The 22,285-nt window shown below is 41.4% G+C and overlaps 1 protein-coding gene across 3 annotated transcripts in view; it reads left to right on the top strand.

The window, feature by feature from the left end:
* The first annotated feature begins 210 nt into the window (after positions 1-210).
* adamts17 (ADAM metallopeptidase with thrombospondin type 1 motif, 17) overlaps positions 211-22,285 on the top strand; it is a 135,511-nt gene continuing 113,436 nt past the window's right edge. For all 3 annotated transcript variants that reach the window (XM_023393247.2, XM_087170156.1, XM_087170155.1), the window contains exons 1-3: positions 211-377; positions 788-1,152; positions 18,253-18,424. In XM_023393247.2, the coding sequence (XP_023249015.1) occupies positions 320-377; positions 788-1,152; positions 18,253-18,424 (595 nt within the window). In that variant the 5' untranslated portion in view covers positions 211-319. The remainder of the gene's footprint in view (positions 378-787; positions 1,153-18,252; positions 18,425-22,285) is intronic.

The raw sequence follows: 22,285 nt of genomic DNA on the forward strand, positions 1-22,285 counted from the left end.
AAAGCCAGTTCTCTGCACTTTTTTTCCTCCACTCGAAACCACGTGTAGGGTTTCAACCCCCGACAGTGAAGGACCGCTTCACCGACCAATGAGGAGACAGGGATATCTCGGTCAGGGTTTAATGCAGCCAACCTGACACCGGCAGAGGCGGGTCCGGGCTGCATAGGCGTGTCCTGCGCTACAAAGTCACTCCAGCTTTAATTACTGCAACTTCTCCAACTTTAGGAAAAATTGCGCAGCTCGCTCTGTGCTAAACGCTCCTGTCCCCACACAAAAAGCCACATACCTCTTCATTTATTCTAGCCTGCTTTGCTGTATCATGCATAACAGCCATGTCACCCATCTGCTCGTCTCTCTTCTTTGCATCGGGTTGACTGGTAAGTACTGACTTAAAACGCTTTAGGCATGGGCTCTATGTTGTGTCTGTTTCTCTTAGATATAGGCCAGGTCAACTATAGCGACCAGTTTCCTCAGTTCAACAGCTGTATTTGTTAATGAAGATCAGCTCTAGGAAGTAGACGGTGTTTCCTCCTGTATGCTTGTTAGATTCCCCCCGACAGCGACTATAAAGAGTAATCAGTGCAGTAATGACTTGCACACTGTTTCTAATAGTCACGGGCTGCAGATTTTTGCAAACCACTAGTTGAGCTGTGAAGTTGAACGTGGCTGCAAGAGTCACGGAGTGTTAGCGGCAGACAGTTCAGTTCAGCCGGTTCACCGAGGCAGGACAGGAGGCTATTTTTGCCCATCGTGGCCGCTGTTTGATGGAAACTGTCCCTCCCCACAGCCCAGTCTGAGCTGGAGACAGATGAAGTGGTTCCCAGGCTGCTGTCCGGGCAGGAGGCGCACCTGTCCACGGACCACACTTTCCGCACTCTCCGGCGCCGCGGTCAGCGCTCCCTGGACGTCCCAGGGGGAGGACACTCTGACCTGGATAACATAATCCTGACACTGCCTGCTTTTGGCCGGGACCTGTATTTAAATCTGACGTGGGATAGTACGTTTCTCTCCGGGGACTTCGAGGTGGAGGAGAGGCGCAGGGACCAGAGCGCGGCGGTCAGACGCTTGTCCATGGACCAGCTCTGCTTTTACTCTGGCTCCATCATCAACCACACGGACTCTCTGGCATCAATGAGCACCTGTGGCGGTCTGGTAAATCCATCTTCATTTCTTGGACTGTTGATAGGTTTCATGTCATTGTGTTCAAGCAGCTGAGCTCAAGACCATATTCCATTTCATGCACTGAAAAGGCAGGTTGGATTACAGCAGCCTGGTCTGCAGACACTCTCCATGCAGCCACCAGCTCAAGTACCTGTGAGCATGATTTTTAGCCCCTGTCTCATCAGTCAGTGCAGTTAATCTCTTAAATCCCACTGACCTGCCAGTGGGTCAGTCAGTTCACAATCACACTGTGCTGCTAAACACTGTTCAAACCCACACAACTTTATTCTAAATGCTAACAGTGATGCACAGGACATATAGAGTATTTCTATTTGATGGACTGCAGCAGCATTTCATTTTAACAATGTTAAAGTTGCTTTAAGAGGAAACAGAAGGGGAAAACGGTGTGTTAGGAGTTTGAGAGAACATTTTAAACTCAAGTTCTCAGCATTTCACAGTCTAATCGGTGGAAAGACTGTGACACATGGTTGTAAGCTCTGGAAAAAGCTTGTAAATGGACTGAGTTAAGATTTTCTTTGCTATTTCCACCATTAAGAATAAACTATTATGCTCAATGTGTGTTAAAGGGTTTTGTTCAGATCTTTGAAGATCATAAAATAGTTTAAGAAAATATGAATTTCTCCCAATTGCGAGAGGTTCCACATTAGCTGAGGCATTTGATAATGCTCTTATGTAAAGTGAGTGTGGAGGTAGGGGTCCAGGCTCAGTCCTGGACTCCTCTGCAGAAACAGGCTTGAAGCCAGCTCTTAAAGTAGACTCTGCTCCTTTATTTCCTCTATATATCCTCAGTGACAGTTTAAGCATTCAGCTAACCTACAATGAATGACAAGATTATTGTCCTGCTGTGTACAGACAGTGTGAGTCACATGGTGGGTTTATATGGAAAAAAACACTGGCAGCTGAGGCAGTTGAACCTGCAACCTCTTACAGTCCAGACCAGTACCTGTCAGGGTGGAGGACTGAGGGGCTTTCACTGTGTACTCAGCAAAATAAGCTGTGTCCCATTTTTAAGCTATATGCTAACTCTAGGTACATGAACCACATCTTATGTACTTACAGTATGTTTACAGTGCACTATTGTGTAGTAATGTGCTGTTTGCACCTATTGTGGAAATGACGCAAGACACAACCTCACCCGGCCTGCGGCTCCGGAGAACTGAGGCCAGTTTGAAAAATGTGAAAGCTCAATGACAAAGCCGCAGCTTGTTTTATAGGATTCTGTTTTCTTTTGAGAGATCCCATGAGTCATCACACCACTGTCAACAGTTTGTTGACTTTTTTTCCAATCTGTGAGTAACATCACCATTTCTCTTGTGCATTGCATTGTGGGACAACATGTTGGCATTTCATACAGGATAATTCCGGTTTATTAAAACTTGTGTCTTATTTTTGCAGCATCGTTTACAATTCTTATCAATAATAATACCACTATATCCACCAGTAGAGCCTGAATGACACACCGCAGCTGATATTGTTGTGTGAGTGTATATGTTGGCTGTAACAAAACAAGAAACGCCAGAAGGCAAATGTCAAATATATGTTTGAGATAAATTAGAAAAAGTGTCTCCATTACATAGTGTGTCCACCAGAGAGCACTGACAAGTTTATTTTTACAGTGTAAAATGTCCTGCTCATTACATTTCTGGGCCACTATAAATCAAACTTAAGAGGTTTTCATAAAAGGTATTTGTTTTGTGTTGAATATCAAATATCAGTGTCAGCATCAACAATCCAGTATTGTGTTGGGCTACACTCATTAATCTGACTCTGAAAAGAAGTCGGATGATCAGGTGGGTTGGAAACAAACCAACAGGTTAAAGAAAGTTATTTAAAAAAGAACACAAAGGTAAGTGATAAAATTATCAGTCAAACTGTTGGTTGTAGACACGCATCACATTTTAAAGCTTTTCACACAGCCTGTTGACCACAGTGTTATAACTGACGGAATGATGGTCAAAAGCCAACTATGACCACAGTTGTAATAAACAAGCATTACAATATGAAAATATTTAATAATGAATGCCATCATTTTTCCAGTGACCAGTATATTACTGACTCCAGCCATGGATGGTCTGAGCTGAGACACATGGATAATTTAATTTGACTAATTCAATTTGATTAAATAAACCCAATTAGAAATTTAACTTAGAATTTGTCAACATTATGTGTTTGTGTTCACTGTAGACAGTTGAAGTCTGTCTTGGGATTCAGTCTGAAACAACAAGGCTCTGTGCCGGGCCCCTAGAAATGTTATCAGCCACACACTGCAGTGTGTGTGTGTGTGTGTGTGTGTGTGTCAGATGTTGGTTTGCCACAGTTTCCGAGCTCAGTGCTTGTTGGAGCAGTCAGAAAAAGCTGGTAGCCACTCTGCCACGTGCACATGCTTACTGTGTGTTTGATCTCAGGTCTGACTAGGAGTGTGATCAGGCTGTCTATGTTTGTCCAGACTACACACACACACACACACACACACACACACACACACACACACACACACACACACACACACATTGGTGTGTCAGGGAAGTGCACAGTGCGTAGCCCAGATGCCTTTAAACTCAGAGTAAAGTTGTTATTGGCTGCCAGCCACTGCCGACTTTTGACCTTTTTATTGCCATTTTGTTGATTTTCATTCCTCTTCTGCAGATAGCTGCTGGATGTTATTATGTTGAAAAGAAAACATTTCTAAATGTGATGTTCATCCATTGGAGCTAACTAGGTCAGCCTCAGTGACTCCTTAAGTGGGAAAAGACGGTCTCTCCCATACACAAACACACCTCACCACAAATGTATTATGCTTGCCTGTGTGAAACTTATCTCCATATGGTCCAGGTTATATGTAACTCTATCCAGTCACAGCCGCTGTCCTTACCCCTGCACGTCAGTCAGCCAGACAGGCTCAACACACTCCAGGCTGTCAGCTTTTCAAAAAATCAAGTTGGAAGGAATTTGAAGTGGCACGTACTTCATTCGAACTAATTCAACACACAATCCATATTCCGTACTAGCCCCCCCCCCCTGCTTATAAATCTTGATATCTTACTGGTGAAGGCCTTTATTAAAAGCCTCTGGCAAGAGTCCTGAGGATAAGTCTGTTGGCACTCAGATGAGATTGTACAGTTGGTGTTGCTCCTCTTGTTTCTGGTGCTGCATTGCTTCTCTTAGGTGGCAAACTAACAGGCAAATCCTCAGATTTGTTGTTGTTGTAGAGCAGTGGTTGGCAACTGGCGGCTTGTGTGCCAAAACTGGCCTGCCAGCAATATCTGGCCAACCAGATTATTTTGATAATCTGATTTTCTTTTTTTAAATCTTACAATATTGGACTGACAGTCCACATTTAACTATAATGTCCCCCACCTCTCCCCCCACCTGAAGATGCTCATTATACTTTTATCCATATTGAGAGTGAACGACGGACACAACAGTCACATCAGGCGGCTCATCAGGCTGCTCTGCAGTCAGTGCACAGAGCCTGGTACTAGAATAGATCACCCTCATGGCAGCATCAGTTACCTACAGAATCCCTTCCTTTTAAGCCATTTTGCAAAAAAAAAAAAAAAAAAAATAGCATGCAATGCTTTATTTCAAAACTTTTGTGAGCTTTAATTCCGAAAAGTTCTTATAGGTAGTTCCAAAGGTTCTGTTACTTGCTTGACAGACCTCAGAAATAATGGACATACGATGTGTAATTGAATAAAAATAACACCAGTTCAGTCAAACAGTCAAACGTATGATGTGTCTGTGGGCCACAGCGCCACACAGATCAGGTACAAAGCAAATTCCAGTCGCATTTTTATTAATCTATTTCCTAAATTAGCCTTTGATTGTGTTCGGGCCCACATTCTAATGGATTACAAAAAATTTGCCCGAGGGTAAACTTGCTTGACGACCCTTGTTATAAAGTAAGGCAACGCTTTTGCTAATCATTTTGAAGAACCCAAAATACGTCAAAACACTGCTTGTTGAATGCTTCTGTGTCGTGATTATTATCCAACCTGCCAGTTCAGCATTTTCCTCCATTTGTGTTTATCAGCTTAGTTTACTGGTTAACAGGGCATGCAATAGGTCAATCTGAAGGCAAACTACTTCGAGTGGTCTCATTCACTTAGAGTCTATAAATCTCAAATTCAAAAAGATCATTACAGTTTGAATATTTAATTTTTTTCCCAGAAGTTTGAATGAATGTCCGAATGCGAATAAAAAGTGCCTAACACAGGCTTAGCACCCTGGCACACACACACACTGTTCATTTGTCATGATTGCACAGTGGCACTGGTAGTCAGTTTTATTGGAGTTGTTAAATCAGCAGCATGTGTTTGGCTGAGGCTCAAGCCAAGCAAAGCCTGCTGATACCTTGTCCTTATGTGGATGAAGTGTTCTCATATTTGTATCAGTGGAGCAGAGTAGTGGCAGTGGACACATTGGACCTTATTAGTGCCTCCAGCAGGGCATCTATTAATGCAGCAGAACAAAGTAATATACAGATGTAGCCAAAATTATTGGTACCCTTCCACTTAAAAAAAGAAAAAAACACAATTTTCTCCAAAATCAGTTGAAACTAACAAAGTAATTGGCATCATCATATTTAGTAGAACAGACATGTTGCTTTTGATTGTCAGTGTGACAAATGAAAATAGCATGGAAAAAAATAACCTAATATTTCGTAGCACATTCTTTTAAAGGTCCATATAGTTTAAACGTGGATGTCATGTTTTCTTTGATTATAGATCAGGTCTAGGTTCTATATTAATACTGTGAAAGTATCAAAGCCTGAGTCCACAGAGAAATGCACACAGCCTGTATTCAGAAACTGAGCCTTAAAACCAGCTGTCAGGACTTCTGTAATTTTGTGATGTCACAACAACGCAGTCACTGCTCTCAGCCATGCCCCAAGCCCTGCCCAGTGTGTACCTGAAATTTTCTATATTTTCATTGGATCACTCAGAAAACAGTTAGTCAATCAGAAGAGAGGCTCAGAGCCTCCTGTCTTCTGATTGGCTCACTGACCTATTGTTACCAGAGCTCCAGAGAGAAGACTGAGAAAGGGGGTTGTAAAACTACATTGAGATGGTTTTTGGTTCTTAAAACCACAAATATATCTTCTTATGGATGAACAGACTAAAACACTAACCCTAACCCTTCAAATATAACTACCACATATAAAATATGGGAATTTGAAGGCAGATCACTGCAATCAATCACCTTGTGGAGCTTTTAATGAGACTGCAGTCCTCAGCTGCTCGTTTGGTCCAGTCTTCTTCAGTAAATGATCCAGTTCTCTCAGGTCTGATGATTGCCTTCGAGTTTCAGACGTTTTCGTTGATGTTCAGTTGGATTAAAATCAGGACTCATAACAGGCCACTTCAGAGCCCAGTGTTTTCTTCTCATCCATTCTTGGCTGCTTTTAGATGTATTGTTTTGGGTCATTAACCTGTTGGAGGAGCCATGACCTGCAGCTGAGACAGAGCTCTGACACCGGGCAGCATGTTTCTCTAGATCACCTTGGTGATCTGATTTCATCGTGTCCTGCACAGATTCAAGTCTCTCTGTGCCAGATGCAGCAAAGCAGCCCCATAACATAACTGAGCCTCCTCCATGTTTCACTTTGGGGATGGTGTTTTATTTCATCTGTGAACATGCAGCTGATCTGAGTTACCAAAAAGCTCTATTTATGTCCAAAGAACATTCTCACAGAAGCATTGTGGCTCATCAACATGCATTTTAGTAAAGTCTAGTTATTTTTTTGTTTCTCTTTCAAAGAGGGCTCTTCCTCGGTCGTCTTTTATGGAGGCCACTTACATTCTTTGTAGCTTCATCTTGGAGATCAGCTTGCATCTGTTGTGAAGTATTCCTTGGTTATTTTTCCAACATCCAAACTATCCTGTTCAATCTGGGGTAGGTTATCCAAGGAGGTTGACTACAGTCCCATCGACCTTTAACCTCTTAATATTAGCAACTGTGGTCAGAGGAACATCGAGCTGTTTGGAGAAGGTCTTGGGGCCTTAACCGTGACCATGCCTGGCAAATATTTACTTCCTTATCTCCTCAGACAACTCTCCTCTCTCACACAATGATACCAAACAGCTCTGTGAGGACCTTTCTCCATTTAGATAGGCTGAATGACTGATTATAAGATTGAAGACACCTCTGACACTAGTTGAAGATAATAGTCTGCTGGAAATATCACTACAATCCAGTTATTTATCAGCACTTCTGAGGGTTACAAATAATTTTATTCAGGCCATTTCAGAAGATCTTTCCAGAATAAACAGGATTTCATTTTCACAGTTTCCTTGTTTTACTATCTGAAATGAGAGGCATGCAGGTATGCATGACATAAGAAATTTAATTTCAACACTTTTTCAGAAGAACCAAGCATCGTTCCAATGAGGTTTTAGAGCACCAACACTTCTGGGCACGTCTGTATGACCGGGACAATATTTAGCATATCTATGAAGTTCCAACCATTTCTTATTGCTGTATTTGTTAGAGGAGTTAATCTGAAGTACGTATATTAAAACAATAAGGAAACAGTTGCAGTTTCAACAAAATCATTATTTTATCTCAAGGAGTTCAAACACCGTCTACTCTGCAGATAGAGCCCACGGTGTGTGAGGTACGGATAAATACAACTGATAAAACAGCACTGCTTGTCGTTGTTGTCCAATATTATTTCATCACTGATCTGTGCATATTAGCATACAGTGGCTTCAGAAAGTATTCAGAGCCCATTTTTGCCTATCAATCTAGATGCAATAATCCAGAATGACAAAGTGAAAAGAAGTTGTTAGAATTTTTACTAATTTATTAAAAATCTAAAACTGAAATGTGTCATTTAGAAAAGTATTCAGACCCTTAATTCAGCACTTTGTTGAACCCTCTTTGGCAGCAACTTTGAGTCTTCTTGGGCAAGTCTCTACAAGTTTTGCTCACCTGCATTTGGGCAGTTTATCCCATTTGCACTGGCAGATCCTGTGAAGCTCCCTCAGATTGGATGAGAAGTGCCATCTTCAGGTTTCTCCACAAATGATCTATGGGGTTTAAGTCTGGGCTTTGGGTTTCTCAAGGACAGTAAGAGACTTGTCCTGAAGCCACTCCTCCGTTGTCTTGGCTTCATAATTCAGGTCACTCTCGTGTTGTGACCCCATTCTCAAGTAGTGTGCGCTCTGGAGCAGGTTTTCTTTAAGGACCTCTCTTTATTTGGCTGCATTCGTTTTGACCAGTCTCCCAGTTCCTGAAACTGAGAGGCCACCCCGCAGCATGATGCTGCCATCATCATCTTCACTGTAGGGATGGTATTACCAAGGTGATGAGCAGTGCCTGGTGTTTGGCTGTCAGTATTTGGAGTTCTGCCCAAAGAGTTCTCATCAGTTCAGAGAATCATATTACTGTTTTGGCTGTCAAATGCCTTTTACTCGAAGTTGCTCCCATCTAGATAGATAGATAGATAGATAGATAGATAGATAGTCTCAATATACAAGCGATAAAGTTGTGCAATCAGAGTTTGGTTCAACTATAAACTATAAGGTGAGAGTTGTGACTGTTCTCTGTCCGACAGAGGTGCTGAGTTCTAAAGAGTTGTGCAAAATAGTTGTCTCGGACAGGACAGATTTCCTCTTATGAATGTCCAGTAAGTGGTGGAGAGGGTGTTCAGGATTATTCATAATGGATAGCATTTGTTCAGTGTCCTCTCCACCACCACTCCGAAGGTATATGGTCTGTAGCCAATTACAGAACAATTACAATTACAGCCTTCTTAATCAGTTTATCCAGTCAGTTTTTGTCACTGGCTCCAGTGAAGTACAGCTCACTGGCCACAACAGACTGGTAGATTTCCAACATCCTGCTGCACAAGTTGAAGGATCTCAGATTCCACAGGCCTCCCCCTTCTTATATACATAAAAGCCTGATTGATGGAGTGCTGCTGAGATGGTCATCCCTCTGACAGGTCACCTCCCTGACCAAGGAACTTCTTGCCTGGTTACACAGACAGCCAACTCAAGAAAGTATCCCAGTTATTGAGGCCATGTTGTCCTGGGAACACTCAGAGGTTTAGAAATGGTTTATAACCTTACTTTGATCTATGTCAAACCACAATTTTATCAAACGTTTACAGAGAGTTCCTTGAACTTCATGGCTTTGATTTTGTCCCGATCTGCGGTGTGACTTGTGGGAACTCATATACACAGCTGTATGTCTTTCTAAACTATGTCCAGTAAATTCAGTTTGGAGGTGGACTCCAGTAAACTTCTAGACACATCTCAAGGATCATTAAAGCAAACAGGATGCACCTGAGAAAATGATGTGAATCATAAGCTGTGACCTTCACAGTCACCAGATCTCAACCCAGTTGAACACCTATGGGAGATTTTGTAGCGACAAGTTATACAGCGCACTCCACCACCAGTCTTGTGCAAGTTCACACTTTAAAAGAACTAGCTCAAAGTTCAGTTCATACTGATGAAAATTAACTAGTTCACGTTCATTTGTTCTGATATTCTTTTTCAATAGAACCTTCTTCTAACCATCCATCACCAGCCCCAAATCATTGCCACTTCCAACTAAATGAATTATTGTATACCACTGAAGAATCACAGACATGAGTTATATTTAAAATCCATATATAAATATAATTCGTCTGAGTTTTCACTTGTTTGTTCATAAAACTGCTTCAAATGCTCAAACAAACTGGCTTCAGCAGTAGTAACGTTTGTACCGCCTGTACTGCTAGCACCAGCAAAGCTGGGCCGTGTCTATGGAGACGTTATGTGGCGTGCCGCAAAACTGACATAATACGTGAGCTAAAACTGTCGTAAAATGGAAAATGCTCACGTTCATCATTTGTAAACTGATTCATCCTATTCTGTCCACCAACACCATCAAAACACCACATGAGGGAATATCTTTAGGAAGATGGTGTTCATCCTCCAGTGGACTCCAGAGACAGAAAATCAATGCCAAGGAGCATTAAAACTGTTCTGACCCAACACCTTACTAAGAAACTTTATATTGGTTTCTCCTTTTATTTGTCACTGGTCTGTACTTCATCATATTGTCCAACCTTACAAGGAATGGTCCGATATTTAGGGACTGTCCTCCAAGAGTAAGAAAAACAAGAGTATCAATCATTTGTTCAGACCTCTGTTTATGCTAAACTGACCTCTAGTGGTTACATAAATGATGGTTGTTGTGTGTCGTAGGCCAAGTAGTTTTTGTGCCAAATCCTCATAAAAGATGTTGTCCTGCTGATGTCAACATGGGCCCATACAAAGTCATTGAGAAACTCCAAAGTCTTGCGGTTGTTTGTTCAAAGACTGGTATGTTGGCTTTAAAGGAAGGAGACACAGTTTTTCTGTCTGATCAAATTAGATGAGAAAATCCAGTGTAGAGATTGGCCCAGTGTGTTATTATCCTTACTTAGCACAAGAAGGGGAAAATGTGATACAAGAAAACATCCACCAAAATTGTCAATAAAGAGTTGTATCTTTCAGAGCTTCTTTTTAAGCCTCTGCACCAGCGACAGCCATATTGTCTTTGGGTTGTCCGTCCGTCTGTCCCATTCTCGTGAACACAATATCTCAGTAACGCCTTGACGAAACTTCTTAAAATTAGGCACAAACATTCACCAGGACTCAAGGATGAACTAATTGTACTTTGGTGGACAAAGTCATAATGACCTCACAAAACATGGTTTTGGTCTTGTGAACACAATATCTCTGTAACACCTTGAAGGAATTTCTTCAAATTTGGTACAAATGTTCACTTGGAGTCAAGGATGAACTAGTTACATTTTAGTGCTCAAAGGTCAAAGGTCAAGGTCAGTCTGAACTCACAAAACACTTTTTAGCCGTTACTCAATACTTGATACAGCAATTATTAAAAAAATTTCACACAAATGGTTCATATTTTATGTGACTCTGGATAAACAGGGATGTAACCTGAAACTAGTCTGAGTGGAGGAGGCAGAAACCCACAAGGAGGTGATTCTAGTTTTTAAGTCTTTTGTGGCAACTCTCATTTCTCAACAGTCAGATCTCATTACAGTCAAGTCCAAGTAAAGTTTGAAATCCTTTTCTGCTTTTATCAGCATTAAGTGAACACTGAAACCGTGTGACCCCACCATGAGGACAGTAATACAGATGCAGTTTCATATCCTTAAAGTCATGTTATAGGTGTGCATGGTCGCTGTCCATCTTTCTCCACCACACACTTCTATAAATAGTATCTTAAAACCATGTTTGCAAAACTTCTTCTGTGGCATCAGATAACCCTAACCCCAGCAGCAGCAGCAACAGCAGCAGCAGCTGAAGCTTGGAGTAATCCCAGACTTAAACGTAAGATGAGATAGAAGTTTATTTATCTGTGTGGAGAAACTAGGACATTAAAGCAGTGGGAATATTATAGCAGAGAACAATATTGTCTCATTATATACACAAATTGTGGCTGAACCTAATAATAAACAGAAAGTATGGGAAAGACCATTAGTTCTAATATTTAGAGTCCCTCACAATGCTGATGTTACGCACAGAAGTGATTTCTTACTTGATTCACTGTAACACTGACGAGATGAAATCAAACTCCGCCAGCTGAGGATGGAGGGATTTTAAATCAGATCCATCCAACCACAGCTGTCTTTGCATGGCTGTGATATACCTCTGTCTGCAGCTAATGCCGATGAATAGTATCATGTCCCCATGTTTGTGGAGCATTAGAAATGCTTTAATTCATCCTCCAGTCCATGCTGGCTAACAGAATTTGTCAGCCTTGAGGCTCAGCTGGGAACTGAGTGTCTGCAGAAACGTTGCTGCCCTATTTTATGGCATACCACTCTGCTCTTGTCAGAGCAGGCCTGTTCCTGGTGGCTGCACTGCGACTGCTGCATTGAGTTGTTTGTCTTTGTTATTTGCAGAGACTGCACAAACTGCTGCTGGAAAGAGTGCAGAACGGTATTTTAACTGTTTGCACTTGACTTAACTTTGGCATCAGAGCTGATTTGATAGATGGACTTACTTCATCATGTTTTTTTGGAGAGTGTCTTGATTTCAGGAACAAGAGATTTCCTTGTCGCTGGTATACGCCATCAAAAGTGCTTGTGGGATACACACCTCTCTGATGTCAGATTAGGTGGGGCGGCTGCGTCCAACAATCAAAATCTACTATCTGACATTTACAACCACTTTGTGCACGAAACGAGCTAGGGTTTGAACTTAAACTTTCAATTATTACACAACTATTTCTGTCAACAATTGAGTGAAATACTCTGATTATCTTCCCCACATCTAAACAATATGGCGATATCAGTTATGCAGTTCAGCTGGCCGCACTACTGACTTAGTTTGGCTAAACCCCCATATTCATGTGAGGCCCTTTTTTTAATAAAATTTAAGGTTACGCCACTGCCATTTGTAACCCACTGAAGTGTTTGGGTTGTTAAATGTCACATCTCTTGGCCATTTTTTCTGCCATGATTTCATCAGATACATTATTTATTAACAAGACTTGGTAAAGCCCAGCTGACGGTGTTACATTAAATGACATCTCCTTTTGAATCACTTGCTTTTATGATTAATCAAATGAAATTATGATAAATTGCTCAGTCAGTGGAGGAATTGCTTAAAAGCACAAACTCTGGACAGTGTTTTAAACTCTGGTTATACTCTTGAAGGAGACTTGAAGATCTCTGTGAGGCGAATTTAGGGAAGGTCTCCTCAAGTTTCAGAGACAGTCCAACAGAACCAGCGCTTCCCTCAAAACCTCCCAGGAACGCTGGTCAACGACACATCACTGAGATCCCCAAACGTCCCAGTCAGAGTGACCTGCAAACATTAAACCTGAAGATAAGGAAACCCTCATCTCCTGCAAGGACCTGCAGTCAGAAGACTGACCCTGTTACCTTTGACCCTTCAAGCTCCTTTGTCTGGTTTGCATCCCATTGTGGAACGCAATCACAACTTGGATAAACATTACGTGATCATTTACTATAATAACTCACCAGTCACCCACAGAGACCAGCTGGTACCCGTTTTTAATCTCACTGTGGAGCAGATTACAAGGCAAAGAAGTGTAAAAGCAAACTACAGCTTGAGAGTTAGAACTACCACCAAGAACCAAGACTTGTTAGACATGTCATGTCCCAGTGACACAGTCCAGAACACCAACAAACATATAGTCCAGTCACACACACACACACACACACACAAATGGAGCACACTGCCCCTGTAAAACAAGAGTACAGTGAAACCTACCCACTCTTAAACGTAGTCCTTGTTTAGATTCTGCAAGGAGGTTGCAGAGGAGAGAGGAAGATCCAGATCCTGCTGCTCCAGAGTCAGAGATACCTGCAGAATGAGGAGAGAGAGAGAGAGAGAGAGAGAGAGAGAGAAGCACAAACTACAGAAGAGAGAAGATACAACGTTAATGACAGCAGTTTGATATAGTCATATGGAGAGACCCAGACAGACAGAGACACAAAGACAGACGGACAGAGACAGAGAAGTTCCCCCAGCAGTCTAAGCCTATAGCAGCATTAGTAAGGGATGGTTGAAGGCTCATCTCTATCTATCTATCTATCTATCTATCTATCTATCTATCTATCTATCTATCTATCTATCTATCTATCTATCTATCTATCTGTCCATCTGTCCATCTGTCCATCCATCCATCCAGAGTGTTCTGTTCAGATAATGAGCTTTTTATGATATGATGGAGCTTGGTCATTAAGAGCTTTGTATGTACGGAGAAGGATTTTGAATTCTGTTCTGGAGCCAATGCAAAGACGCCAATACAGGAGAGATATGATCTCTTTTCCTAGTTCCTGTCATTTTGGATCATTTTGAATGGGCCATCCCTGATAATAAAGAATTACAGTTGCCCAAATGCATGGACGAGTTTTTGAGCTTCCTTTTGAGACAGGATGTTTCTATTACTCTCTACAGAATCTGCATAAATCATGAGTGAAACCAACTTGCAACGAACTTGAAATGACAACACCAGAGAAATAAAGAGAAAATGCAGTTAAGCAGAACAGAAAATGGAAGAAAGCCTGAAAAGTCTAATGTCTGCTTATCAAACTGCAGTAAAAGAAGCGTCTGTATTTCTCCAACATCAACGAACTGTCAGAATCCTTTTCATAACCATTGATAAGAAATAAAGTGCTGGATATCAAAAAACCTTCTCCAGCTAATATCAGATCAGCAGCCAGAAACCCAGGTGTAATATTTAACAGTGACTTTTCATTAAAAAAAAATTTGAGTTAAATTGTGTTTTTATATTTTTTTATTACTCAAATTGATCTTCAGATGGTCATACATGCTTTTATATCAACGCACTCAGATTCGTTATCTTCAGCCAAAAAACGATTGCACACCAACTGAAAACAAGATCACACCACCGCTGTTTTTCCCTCTCTTCACTGGTTTCCAGTCAGTTTTAGAATTGACAGTTTTTACTGACTGCCTTTTAAAGCACGTCATGACTCAGCTCAGAGCTCAATAACTGAGTTGCTGCTCCTCTGTGAGGCAGAGTGCACCCTAAGGTCCTCAGGCAGGGCTCTGCTGGCTTATCCTAAGTCCTGACTGAAGACTAAAGGTGACCAGGCTCTAGCAGCCAGGGCCCCTCAGCTCTGGAGTCATGTTTCTGACCACCTGATAAATCTATGTTCAATATTCACTCCGTTTTAATCGTCACCATCTCCCGAGGGAAAACTGTCTCATTAGCTGCTAGGTGCTCCACGCCTCATGTCCTGTTTGGTGCTACACAAGGAACATGGGGGAGGTGCTACGAAGCAAGTTCAACAAACCCAGGATAACTTTTAGTTATCTGGGTTAACTCCACCTAATATTGCCCGTCCTGATAACCTGTACTACGAAGCTGGTTATCAACTGGCTCAGTTAACCCCGGGTTTATCTGTCCGACTAACAGCACGTTCTTGTGAAAGAGGCAGAGTTGCTAATTATAAACCAACATCAACAGTGCCATGAATAAAGTTCTTAATATGATATGAGAAGGAACACTGATACCCGCCGGTAAGTTCAGTTAACCACGTTGAAAAGTGACATTCAACAAGATGAAATGTGAATAATATGATCACATGACTGGAATAAAAATGTGCATGAATTATCATTATGTTTCTGATGATGAACAAACTGTTATGAACATGTGATGCAGATAAAGTTAATTAAAGTTAATATCAGACTGTTTCTGCTGCAGAGAGGAGAGAAAGAGGAGAGAAGTACTTGATGTCTGATGAGTCAGTCTGACTGAAATGTTTAAAAATCATAAATCAAATTTATAATCATGGTAAAAACAGTGTGTGGATCATTGTTCTAATCAAAGACATCAGAGGTTTGGTTTTTATTTCCAGTTGTGGTCTCAGAGTCTCCTCATGTTGTTCTGAGCTGCAGTGATGAAGAAGAGAGTAAAAGCTTCATCACTGTCAGGAATCCTGTCGGATTAAAGAATATCTGTTCAATTAAAATGAAGCTATAATAGTTATTATATTTATTTATTGTGATAAACTCTCCATGCAAGCTCTGTTATAAAACAGAGAGTGGACACATGCCGCTCTGGAACAGTAAAACTGATTCCACTGATTTATATAAATGTCTACCAATTGTTATTATTGATCACTTTATTGTAAACTCTTTTGTCCCTGTCAGGATCCTGTAGGAATGGTGACTCCATTTTTCCAGTGATTTGATTGGTCAGTAGTTCGGCTGTTGACAGGTTTTGATCTGATCCTCTGAAGTTAACCTGCATCGGAGCAGGTTAGAGGTTCAGCGTAAGTTACCATGGTGATTTACCCCAATAACAAGTGATCCACCGTCGTAGGACTGAAAACCCAGAGTTAAACCTGAAGTTATCTTGATAACCTCAGATCCTGCTTCATAGTGCAGGCCTCAGGGGCCAGATGCGTGAATGATGTGTAAACACAAAAACCAAGCGTACGCCATTTTCAGCACATAATTTGGTATTTAGAAACATGCGTACACGCGGTTTTCCTGAGTGATCCAAGTTACAGTGAAGATAAAATACAAAAAAATAATCTCTTATTATTATCTGTGTAATTTTTTCTGTTTACACAGCAAAACAGAACACACGGCTTTATAATTCTGATGAAAAGAATGCGAATGTATATGTATAAATTGTGTGTACACGTAGTTTTATGCATCTGGCCCCAGGTGTGGAGCATGAAGAAGAACACACTCCTGATTGTGCCGGATCACCTATAGCATGCACTGCGACCACCACCCTCCTGTTCTTTTGACCTACTTTAAAAGTCTCTCCTGTTTACAACAGGAAAAGGGGTTGGACACCCACAGCAACGAGATGATTGATGTGATCACTTGTAAACATTGTAATTGTGTCAAACGGAGGAGGCACCCAAACTGTACAGTTGGCTGCATAATTATAGAGTCATCTGTTTCTACAGAACCTTCATTTATAAAGTTTAAAGTTTTGTATGTTGTTAAGCTGGGTACTGCTGCTCTCCAGGTTCCTCTTTTATTTATTACACTCCGACCTGTGTGCTAAAAGACACAACTTCTTGTACACTGCAGGGATTTTCCAAGGAAGTGCTATCAGACTGATTGTCGAGCCTCATTCATTGTAACTGCTGCAGATTGTCAAACCATTATTTTAGGAAGGTGACGATATAAATAAGTAATCAATTGATTAGTGGGGCTTGTTGGGGCTATAAGCAGAATGAGAGGAATACCTGTAGACACTACTCAGGGTTAAAAGTACCGCCACCACCTGTGTATATCTGTCAGGTAAAAAATAAATCTGTATTTTGATTTACAGTTAATATTCTCCTACAAAGACAGTCACCCTGTCTGTGATTTTCCTGCTATGACAAGTCAAATGTCTGCTGTGAAAAAGGCCTATTTACCCACATCTAACCAGTGCCACATAGAGTGTATCCTCCTATGTGTTACTGTTTGTGTCTGTAGTATATTAGTTATAAACCCAGGTGGTTTCAACTGACAGAAGCATCCACAGTCAGCCTCTTCTGTATGTTGTTTTTCACCCAAAATGACTTTCATTAATGATTTTTGTGAATGAGTGTCGACCTGTCACTGCTTCTGTTAATATTTTCATGACCTCAGGTCATGGTGATCATCTGCACTATAAGGTGTCTAGATATTTCCACAGGAACCATTTTGTGTTTTCCCAGAAAACAGAAAGGCTTGTTAATGTGTTATGGAGTGATTTTCACAGGCGTGTCAGTTAGTAGTGTCATTAATCCTGAGGTGTTCCCTGCCTTCACTGACATGCGTGTGGATGGAGTATGTCTCTATGTCAAAGAGAAAAAAGAGAAGCACACACACACACACACACACACACACACACTGAAGCATAAGAGTAATGTGTTGTATGTGAAATATAGTATTAGTGATATGAGGACTGGTGTTGCGTGATTGCTGATTTTCAGTTCATGGCTCGTTTTTTTTCAGTCAGTTCTTTCATGCTGTAGTTTGCGCAGCACGATGCTGCACAGTGTCAGCTGCCATTAAACTATGTCATACTTTGCTCAGCTGTGAACCTCAAAGGTGTTTCACTCGTGTGCCAGAGGATTTTTCTCAGAAAATACCAACCAGACGCTGTTACTGAGTTCCACTTGCAAACTCATTTTAAGTGTGTTTTGAGGATGTTGTGCCTGTGCCTTGCATATGCACCACATTGCACAACAGAAATGGTGCTAGTCTCAGAGCTGATTAAGATTTATACATAAATGTGGTGCAACAGCTCCAAAGAGGTGGAGAAAACAAACAAATGTCTCGTAATAATTCCTACAGTGCAAAATGGTTCATTAGGTTCTTCAGTGCCAAACGGTGCACTGTTAAATATAGCATTCATTGTTTACGGTAAAACTATGTAATTGGGATGGAAAAGCTTTCATGAACTGGCTATAGGAAGAATTTCTATTGTGTTTAATCATTTGGTTTTTTGTGACAAAGAAAACACAACAATCCCTAGCCATTAAAATTCTGTTCTCCTATATTCAAACCGGTCTCCTCAGGGTGCTCGTCACAGTTTCATCTTGTATATGTCTCTGTTGTGTGCACACAGACCGGGCTCGTTCAGATCGGGGAGGATAGCCTGTTCATTCAGCCGCTGGGGGAAAACGACCCGTCACAATCCTTCTCTGGACTAAAACACCGGCTGTCGCGACGCCGACGCTCCTCCAAGACCGGCTCCGCTCCGGACGCTGACCAGCCCAGCTACTGTGGGACTGTACAGGGTGAGTGACACAGAGATGGATGGCTCAGGGTATGGGATCATTGTCACACTGATATCAGTGTTTGCTGAGGCCTCCTACATCATGATGGATGTGATGAACAGCTATTTATCAAGGTATGAATAATGATTTGTGAACGGTCAACATAAGGTGCCAAGACAGAAGCAAAAAACAATGAAAAAGACAATACAATACAAAACATCCAAACATGCATACGTCCAAACTGTTTTGAGTCTGGTGTCAGCACGGATGGAGTCTGCAGAAATGGCAGTTGCACAGCAGATGCAATGGGATGGGAGAAAGCCCCCCCCCCGAGTAACCTCTCAGGTGTCCTCGCTATCCGTTACAGTGTGGTCACGTCATCGTCTAAACCAGACAGTGATACATACAGGTCTATAGGTGCGCCTTGTTGAAGTGACAAAGCCGTCGGGACGAGCCGTCTGACGTTTGCTGATGGTTCCTGTAGAGTTCACCGATGGCTGCGCTAGTTTTAGCATTAGCACTTGTGCTAGGCAGTCACTGTATTCGTACACCACAAACTTGTTTGGTAGATAAAAAAAAAAAGTAAAATCACTAAAGTGTAAACATCAGTTTACAGACCTACCTCCTTCTTCAGCTCTGTATTACTGTACCCACTGTACATGTTTCCTGTTCAACGACATGAGTATTACTGACATTTCAGATGCACCCACTTTCAGTTTGACCTCCAGATAAATAGTTTCATCATCAGGATAAAGTTTTGGTTTGTTTCCAACCTGTTTGAATCTCTCGCTGCTCATGTTTCTTCACCTTGTAGTGAGAGAGATCTCAACAATGACATGGATGAGGACAGCCTTGTCAAAACCGACAGAAGTGATGGACGGAAACTGAATGACAATTACACCCACTGATGGTGCTGCTATAGCTCCTGGCTGTTGTGTAATGCTGCATAAATTCAAGCAGTGATTGTAGCAGCGTCTCCGATCAACCAGCAGAATGCCCTCATTGAACCGGTGAACTGATGCAATTCTCTTCATTTCTATGCTGACAACTCAATTCAACTTTCCTAAATCATGATTTTACAGACAGATTTTCTTGCTTGTTACACTCCTTCTTATACTTTTACAAGTAGTGCTTTGCAGATACGAGAAGGATTTTTATGCTTAAATCTTTTTTGGCGGAGAAACGGCTTCATACATATGGGTCAGATTACAGAGGACGGGATTCGTGTGATTTTTCAGAATCTTGGGAATGTTCCTTACACTCACCTCAAAAACCCTGGAACATTTTCCAAATCCCTCTGCAGTGATGTGCTCGCAGTGAGCTGTGTGAATGAACTACTGTCTGCCTCTCCACCCTCCGAGCTGAATGGGCCAGTTGAACATCCCAGGGAAGCAATGCTAATAAATCATGGGTTTCGGAGCAGCATTTACTGCGATCTGCCACGCTTTGATGTTCATTCAGCTCCAGTGTGTTGCAAGAGAGGCTGTGTGGAATGCAGATGTTTCCTTATTTAATGTGCATCTCTTGTTGGAACCTGCTGACCCTCTTGCTGTTAACGCTATCAAACACACAGCAAACCCCACTCTCTGCTCTTTTGCATTAATAATGTGCATATTTTCCAAACCCTCAGTGTCTCTGTGCCAAGATTATCGATTTTTGTAGCGAGAGGAATTCACAGTCAGGATTTCTTTTTTTCTTTTTTTTTTCAAAGCAGAGCAAAAGCTAGTCTCCTGGTTTTTGAATGACGGCAGTTTTTTTGTAGTGTGGAGCACACCTGAACACAGGATCCAGTCAAAAGCACTAATGACCAGCCTGGGAAGTCATGGAAAAGTTTAATTAGTTGCAGACTGGAGTTATAGTTATCCAAACATTTCTCTGAGCCGAGCACTGTTCTGGAGGCAGAATCAATGAGTGAAGCCAAAGAACCACATCACGCAGCCAGAAGCCTGAATTAAAAGTCTGCTGTAGGTTTGCTTGCTTTTACTCGCTCCTCAGTAGATATGCTTCAGTTTTACAGGAATATTCATTCTGAGACGAGCCAAAAATAACGTTAATGTTAGCTGACATGTAGTGGTGATCTGTCTGGATATACTATCTGCATCAGACAAAAACACATGTTAATGCAGGTGTGAATGCAGGAGAATGCATTGCCATTGTGTTGTGATTGGGCCTCACTCAGCTGTAAAGTCAATCTGTACATTGTCACCACTTTCTCTTTCATTTAATATTTATATCCTAATGTGAGATGGGAAAATGTCTTCACTGAGAAAGGCTCAAACATGCCCACTCTTCCCTTGAAGACGTTGATGGTGTTGGGCTTTTGTATGTGTGAAACGTCTGAAAAATCCACTGGTTGACTGTGTAGTAACAGTTACCAGATTAACCAGATTAATCTAATCCTGTAGTTTAAAAACTACATTTGTCTGAGGAGTGTTTCCACTGACGTCACTTTTCCATGTGATGTAACTCATACTCCAATCGAGGCTCATATGACTGAAGGTGAAGGTGTGACACAGGGAAAATAACAAACTTGAAACAGTAAAACTTCAGATCTGACAAGTGGAAATTAACTGTTGTTTTCTTTTAACCTTCAACCTCCAGATCAGACTGTGGTTGTACTGATCAGCTGAAAGTGTGAATGTGTCTAGAGGATGTAGCTCCTCTGTGTTCCGGATGTGCCGTCAGGTCTCTGTCGTGGTTTCAGTGGAAGCGTTCAGAACAGGGGTGGGCGATATATCGATTATGTATCGTGTCTTGTTCCACATGGGATGTAGCAAATGAGAATATTGTGAACATCAAGTATAAATTGTCACACAGTTGTTTTAAGACGCTTTATGTGTGACGTAGGCGGGGAGGCGTGAGTGTTTGTATCGGGAGCGGAGGGAACTGACGATGTGAAAAAGTGAAGCGCTAAAGCGAGTTTATCCGTGTTTAGAAATGGTAACACACAGAGCGAGAGAGAAAGAGAGAGAGAGACACAGTGCACTGGTAAAATACTGACCAACACCTGTTAAATTATTAACATAATATAATTATAACCAACATTGGGTTTCTGCTATGACCATCTAGTGCATGTGGTTTCCTCTGTCTCTCCATGCGGTTGTTAAAGTGGTTAAAAATAGTTATATGAATACGACACAGACATGAAAAAACATATAAGGTCCAGACATTGAAACAATAGGCTAGTGAAAGGTGTCAGTTACATATAATGTTGCTTTTATCATATCAGTATCACTATCGACAAATGTTTCCCTGTCTATTATTGCTGGGAGCCGCTTGTTTGAAAAATAGATGCAAGATGCTGAATCTCTAGATCTTACAAAGCAGCAGTGAAGCATGAGAGTGAGTCTCTTTATGCATCATGGGGTTAATTCATAATTATGAAGTTCTATGGAGGAGATTTCAAAAATATCGCAATATGGTGTATCACAATATTTTTGATACAGCCTAAAAATATCGCAATATTACTAATAGGCTATATCGCCCAGCCCTAGTTCAGAACTGTGTGTGTTCTTCCAGTATAGTTTGAAAGTTGTTTCAACATCATTATCTGTGTTTTTAAATCAGATTAATATGTTAAATGGACTGCACTTATATTTAAACTACAAGCCACATTCACCCATTCACACACACATTCATATAGGGCTTTTTCTACCATACACACACTCACACACCGGGTTCAGTGTTCAGACTGGAGGAGCTGGGAATCAATTAGTGGGCGACCCGCTTACATCCTGAACTCCAGCTGCCATAATGGCAGCAGACTGTTTGTGACAACGGTGTGTTTTATATAAATAAGTAATCAATTGATTAGTGGGGCTTGTTGGGGCTATAAGCAGAATGAGAGGAATACCTGTAGACACTACTCAGGGTTAAAAGTAC

The sequence above is a fragment of the Seriola lalandi genome, unplaced genomic scaffold (genome assembly GCF_002814215.2).
Source record: "Seriola lalandi dorsalis isolate HSWRI2012SDOR001 ecotype SW California unplaced genomic scaffold, Sedor1 jcf7180002054931, whole genome shotgun sequence".
Taxonomy (NCBI): domain Eukaryota; kingdom Metazoa; phylum Chordata; class Actinopteri; order Carangiformes; family Carangidae; genus Seriola; species Seriola lalandi.